Source organism: Nematolebias whitei, unplaced genomic scaffold (genome assembly GCF_014905685.2).
Source record: "Nematolebias whitei isolate Nwh7 unplaced genomic scaffold, NemWhi1 Nwh_scaf_497, whole genome shotgun sequence".
Taxonomy (NCBI): Eukaryota; Metazoa; Chordata; class Actinopteri; order Cyprinodontiformes; family Rivulidae; genus Nematolebias; species Nematolebias whitei.
Genome location: NW_023619042.1, coordinates 3333 through 9712, shown reverse-complemented (window position 1 = coordinate 9712; position 6380 = coordinate 3333). Strand labels below are relative to the sequence as shown.

The following is a 6380-nucleotide window of genomic DNA, read 5'->3' as shown; positions in this document are numbered from 1 at the left end:
ACCGTGAAGATGCAATCACCGTGAATTACTGCTTGTTGTGCTATTAATATTTCGGATGACATCATGGCTGGGCCTTATTTATCTTGCTCAGATAAAAAACAAAACAAACAAAAAAAAAAACAAGACACAACAGGACAACATGGCTGTATTTTAGCTGATAAAAACTACACGTTTGGTTGAAATAATATTCTTTTTAACCATTTTATTCTGCCACTTCTGTTAAAAGGCGTGTGGAAAAGAGCTTTTTAGGCGTTTTCTTGTAATAATAATATACATTTTGGTTATTAGAATGGACATTTCAAGGAAAAAAAAACTATTTGAAAATGTAGAAATATACATATTTGAGCCGTATTTTTTTCATTTGCATGTACAACTTATTAGTGCTGCACGATCCCCTTTAGATTAGCTTTAATGCATGAATCCCATTTTTGTTAAACGACTTCCCACAGATGTGCTTTTATCTGACTCGTTGCATTTAGCCACGTTTTTGTTGTTGTTGTTGTTTTTCTTCCATGCAATCTTCGGGCTTTTCCTCTGGTTCTGTGCACGGCGCTCGTTTTCTGAATGAAAGCCAGACAGACTAAGAGCTCCCACATGCTGAGTGCAGCAGCTCCTGTTTCCAAGGGGACCAGCCAGACAACCAATCACAGCGCCGGCCGCCTGCAAAGCGGGCAATTCAAGTTTTTAAAGACGCAGCGTGCAGCTTCTGTTGTGAAAGCACCCCCCCCCACCCCCAAAAAAAATAAAAAAAAGGAACAGAGAACAGTAAAGCACCTCAGCACTGCAGTTCAAACGTTTTCCTTTTTCTTTTTTATTAAATGTGAATTCACAGGGTAGTTGGAGCCCATTCATTAAGAGTATCCGCCTACATACAAAATAGGCATCATTCTGTCATCACATTGTTTCCAAACGCAAATAATAACACATCTGTGTACATATATTCACAAACTGAAAGGACAGTCGACGGTGGTAGGTACTCATTTATTAAAAAGTTAAGTCAAAGACAGATCCACACCTGGAATGTGAAGTCACTACTGCCTAGAACTTCCCAACAAAATGTCTCGGCATATAATTAGGCTATATTCCAAAACCTTTGAATCAAACAAACTTCATATGTAAGACCCACATAAAAATAAACAATATCTGCTTTTTTTTCTCCTTTTTTTTCTTTTTTTAAGTGCAAGAAATAAAAAATACAGGTTTGTGGTAAATGTCTTAAAAAAAGAAGGCAGTCTTCAGTTTCAAAATAAAAGTTTCATTTCATGAAACAGGACTATGGAATGTTCTTTTTTTTTTTTTTTTTTGCTTGCTTGTTCGTTCAAACTAAAGCCAGGCCACTGTATCATATGCCCTTTTATTTTAGCCAAACTTTTTAATTTTATTTTATTTCCACTAAAGATTTCATGCATGCCCATTTATTGTGATTTAACGTGTCAAATAGTAATACCAATCTGTAATCGAATGCACCGCACCACGAGGCTATAGTACGTTGTTTTGTATCAGTTCCAGCTGATTTGTTTCTTTTCCTGCCCGGACAGGCTTCAGCATCATAACATGAAATGATGTTGACAGTGCACGAGTCTGTTTTTCCATCACTTGCTACAATTGTTGATGGTCTGTATCTTAAGAGTATATATTGCACAAAAAATGAGAACAAAAAAAAAAGGGGGGGGGAACAGTATGTGCCATAAAAAATACCAAAAAAATCCAGTTTCACACCTGCGATCGGGACCCATCCACATATCACGAGTATGATATACATAAACTCCTAACTTTACTATATTACAATACATATACAATCTTGAAACTAGTTCCAGCTCTGAGGTATGTGTCCCCCCATGATGCCATTGTATCATCTACAAATACTCAACAAATCTGCTCTACAACTGTACAAAAAAACCTATAAACCACAAGGCATTTTTGATGCAAGTCTTAATTTAACTTAATCCTTAAAACCAGGACTCCCTTGCATGCTAGAAAACAAACGATAAAGGGAAGAAGTGCCTGAAAACTCACTGAAAGCACAGTAAGAACATTCCCTTTTGTTAAACTGTACAAAAATATGCCTGAAAATATCTTTTTCTTTTAAAAAGATGAGGTCTGTTATGTATCAAAAATGTTCCCTCTGCACCTGTAAATCTGCAGAGGTTTTCAGCTGCTATTATTATTATTTTTTTTTTCTTCCCAAAAACCAGGAGGTAAACTGAACCAGTTATATATATAAAAAAAATAAAAAATAAAATAAAAGACAAAAACAATTTGCGGCATTTAAAAAAAAAAGAAGACATAAACAGTTGTAAAGTAGCATCCTGAACAAATGTCAGTTCACAGATTTATTTTTATTTTTTCTTTGAGACAGTCCGAGTTCAGCTCCCTGCAGGTTTTTTTTGTTTTGTTTTGAAGAGGAAAAGATGCATAGAAGTTCTTATTTCTCCCTTTGTGGTCTGAGTTATAACAGTAAATGCAGACCGGTGAGGGGGGGTGGGGGGATCCATAAAACCCTGTCATGCTGTCATTTATTACAAAAAAAAAAAGTCTGCAGACTTCTTTTTTTTTTTTCTACCAGCTTCAAAAGCATCATTCCTCAAACCTCACCTCAGCTCATGGTCCTCATCCTCATCCTCATCCAGGACCAGGCAGGAAACCCACAGGACTTTAGGGGCCAAACATGTTTAATTTCACAACTCCCTTCTCTGTCATGGAGGAAAACTCGTCTTATTCTGATGGATTTTTTTTTTTTTAATTTTTATGTCAATATGTGAAGACCAAGTCGGAAAAGTTCGCCTCCAGCCAGTCCCCGGCGATCATCTCGCTGAGCTCCGGCGTGCAGTAGTCTGGGAATTCAAAGTGGGAGCCCAGGCTGCCCTCACTGAAAGAGTCCAGGTCCTTGTCCACAAGAGACAGGGACAGGTTCCCTGAATTGTTGCCCAGCTCCGAGCCTGGCGCGCTCTGAGCGAAATTCAAACTAAAGTCAAACAGCAAATCGTCCGCGTCCTCCCCGGATGAGGAGCTGCTGGAGGAGGAGGAGGAGGTGGAGACCGACCTGGAGGATGCTGGTGAGACGGACGCCGCGTGCAGCGCGCCCTGCTTGGACACGTGTTTGAGGTTGTAAAAGAGTCTGTTGTTGCTCCGCACCTCCTCGTACATGCTCGCCCCCTCGGACTCCGCCGAGGAGCTCAGAGTTGGACTCGCGGGAACTTTGGCTACGCCGTACGGCCTCAGGCGCTCCTCCTCCCCGGCTGGAACCCCCATCCGGTACTCCTCCTCGTAGTCGTCGTCGTCCTCCTCGTCCGTGAGCTCACTTTTCACAGCCTTGGCAACTTTGAAGCCGGGGAACGCGCACTCCTCCGCGTAGCCGTGCGTCGCCTTGGAGCCGCTCTTCGTCTTGATCTTGGAGCACTTCTTGCTGGGGGGCTTGCTCATTTTGGCGCACTTCTCCGGAGATGGCGCGGACGACTTGGAAGGGTCGAGCTTTGGTTTTTTCTTGGGTCTGTACTTGTAGTCGGGGTAGTCGGCCATGTGTTTGAGCCGCAGCCGCTCGGCCTCTCTGATGAACGGGATCTTCTCGCTGTCCTTCAGCATCTTCCAGCGCTTCCCCAGGCGCTTGGAGATCTCCGCGTTGTGCATGTCCGGCGACTGCTCCATGATCTTTCTCCTCTCGATCTTGGACCAGACCATGAACGCGTTCATGGGTCTCTTGATGTGGCCCGTGGCCGTCTTGCACCAGTCCGGGTTGATGGCCACGGGGCTGCACGCCATAAACTCACTCTCCTCCGAGTCGGTGGCCTCTTTGGACATGCTCCCATCCGTCTCGCTGGTGTCCGTGTGCTGCACCATTGTCCTAAACTTCCTTTGGCTGCACTTTCAAACAGCTTTCCTCCCTTTTTTTTTTTTTTTTTCCTCTCTCTCTCTTCACGTCCTTCTTCTTAACGTGTCTCTTCAAGCTCTGCACTCTTTTTCCAGAGTTACAAACTGCCTTCTTAACTAGTTATCAGCTTTTTCATGTCCCCTGCGTCACGGCGCGCTGCCCAATCACGTCCCTTCCACTCCGCCCCGGCTGAATCCATCCAAAGACTCCGGTTAACCCTTTTTATTCCTCCCCCTCCGTGCTCTGGTTGGAGTGGAGGTGGGGATTTGTGATACACAGCGTCTGGGACAACACGCCGGGCGAGACGAGCATATTAAACAGGAAGCGCGAGGCGCTCGTGAGAGGCGCACAAACCAAAACGTTCCTCTTTCCTTATTGCTTTACTTCCGCGTGAAATAGGTACATTTATTTTTCAGATGGACACATATTGTTTTCCAGATGTATCCGGATGAGGAAAAATAATGAAAGCTTTTTTTTTTTTTTTCCTCCCACCCTCAGGTTGAATACTGAAGGTGGCGCTTGGACACTGTCGGAGGCGCCAGGACGCCAATAAATCTTACATTTTTAACAGCTAAAAAAAAAAAGCAAAGCTTTAAATTGCTTTTTTTTTCTCTCTCTCTCCCATTTTACACACATTTATATGTGGGGAAAAATGCTGTCAAATATATCTAAATATATATTTTAATCTAGTGTGGTGCTTGTTGTGTTTGTTCCCATGTCTCCCAGTTGAATGAGGGAAGTAGGTCAGTAGAGCACTGTGCGTTCTGGCTCTTGTTTACACCTGCAGCCTGCTGCCACTGGAGGAAAACATAGCTCCAATAAAACAATTATTTCATTCAAGTGTGCAATTTATAAAAAAAAATCAAATGCATCGATTATAGCAAACATTTGAATTATTTATTTTTTTTTTTTGGGGGGGGGGGGGTGATTTTAAGCAATTTGACTGGCTGCTCATGTGGAACGCTCATTCAGAGGGGAGCATTTGCCTGACTGCGCCAACACTGGATGGAAGGCACCCTGCTGAGTTTGCTGTGTCAAGAGGCAGTGTGGCTTCTAGCTGGCGTCTCCAGCTCTACCCCCCCCCCCCCCCCCCCCCCCCCCCCCCCCCCCCCCCGGCTCTAGGGTGGTAGCCAGCAGTGCTATTGGAGTCTGAGGCGATAAGGCGTCCTGCTTCTCTCTCTCTCTCTCTCTGCTTCTTCCCCTAGAGGGCAATCACTTACCCTTTTGAAACCCTCCCCCCACCAAGCCACCGTATTTCCCCCCAGCTGGGGTTTAAGAAGTGTAGTGTCTCAACTGATACAGACGGAGCCAGCTTAGACAGAGGCGTAGAGGCTCTGGGGGGAGGTTGGGGGTTTGGCGCAGAAGACAAGGCGAAAGAATCAGAGTGAGGAATAGAAATGCTGTAAAAAAGGGGAGGGGGGGGGGGGGGTTCAGTCCCCCCCAATAGAGAGAGAACCTTGTGTCTCTCCCAGGCTGACACAGAGCTGTAATGCTTTATCATGATCACCTGATTCAGCCTAATCAGATGTGTTGGGGGGGGGGGGGGGGGGTGCATGCAAATGCATGTTTTCTCATCTGAATTGTATTTATTTATTTTATCACGATGGATTGATCCGCCTGCTGTCCAGTTGGATCGATTCAGACCAGACACGAGTCGAAGAAGCTGTTTCACACCACGTTTTATTATCACTGTTTGACCGCAATAAACTGAGGTGGTAGTAGCTGAGCATTGTCCCCGACACTTAGGCTACTTCAAGTGCAACACAGTATTCAAGGTTCTTTATTTGTCAAACACACCACATGCGGTACATGTGGTGGAACGAAATTGTGTACACAGGGTCCCAGTTACATCCATTAAAAGTACAAGATGTAAAGGAAAAACAGTAATAAGAGCTATATGAACGAATCCAAAAAAGTTCAATCTGGTCCTCTGGACATTCAAAAAAAACAAAAAAAAAGCAAAAAAATATATAAATGTTTCGTCTCTCATCCGAGAGACTTCCTTAGTCTGAGGTGCTGTATTTTTGTGGGGGGTTTTGTGTTTTGTGTATTTTTGTGTTTATTTATTTATTTATTTATTTTGAATGTCCAGAGGACCAGATTGAACTTTTTTGGATTTTTCTACCTGGATTATTGAGCATGCATCAGGATATATGAACTAAGATAAATGTTAACTAAAAATATTATAAGCACTAGTAGCATGAAACAATACATCGAACAGCAGCACGAACACGAGTCTGTGTAAGCAGATGAGCACGCATGAACACAGCAACATGAAACTGATCAGCAGCAACATGATGTGATTTTTTTTCTCACAGTGATTATTCTAGTTAGAGATTCATGAGTCTAACAGCCTCAGGGTTGAAGCTGTTCCTCAGTCTAGTGGTTCTACATTTAATGCTCCTCAACCTCCTTCCTGAGGGGAGCGGGGCAAAAAGTGTGTGTGCTGGGTGAGTGGGGTCCTTCATGATGCAGGTGGTCCTCTTCCTGCATCTGGAGGTGTAGATGTCTG

At 43.7% G+C, this 6380-nt stretch overlaps 1 protein-coding gene across 1 annotated transcript; it reads right to left on the bottom strand.

Moving 5' to 3' along the window:
* Window positions 1-2743: 2743 nt before the first annotated feature.
* LOC119429334 (transcription factor SOX-11-like) lies at window positions 2744-4096 on the bottom strand. Its single transcript, XM_037696982.1, has one exon. It carries the CDS (start codon window positions 3835-3837, stop codon window positions 2752-2754), a length of 1086 nt encoding a protein of 361 aa, XP_037552910.1. The 5' UTR covers window positions 3838-4096; the 3' UTR covers window positions 2744-2751.
* Between the last annotated feature and the right edge of the window lie 2284 nt (window positions 4097-6380).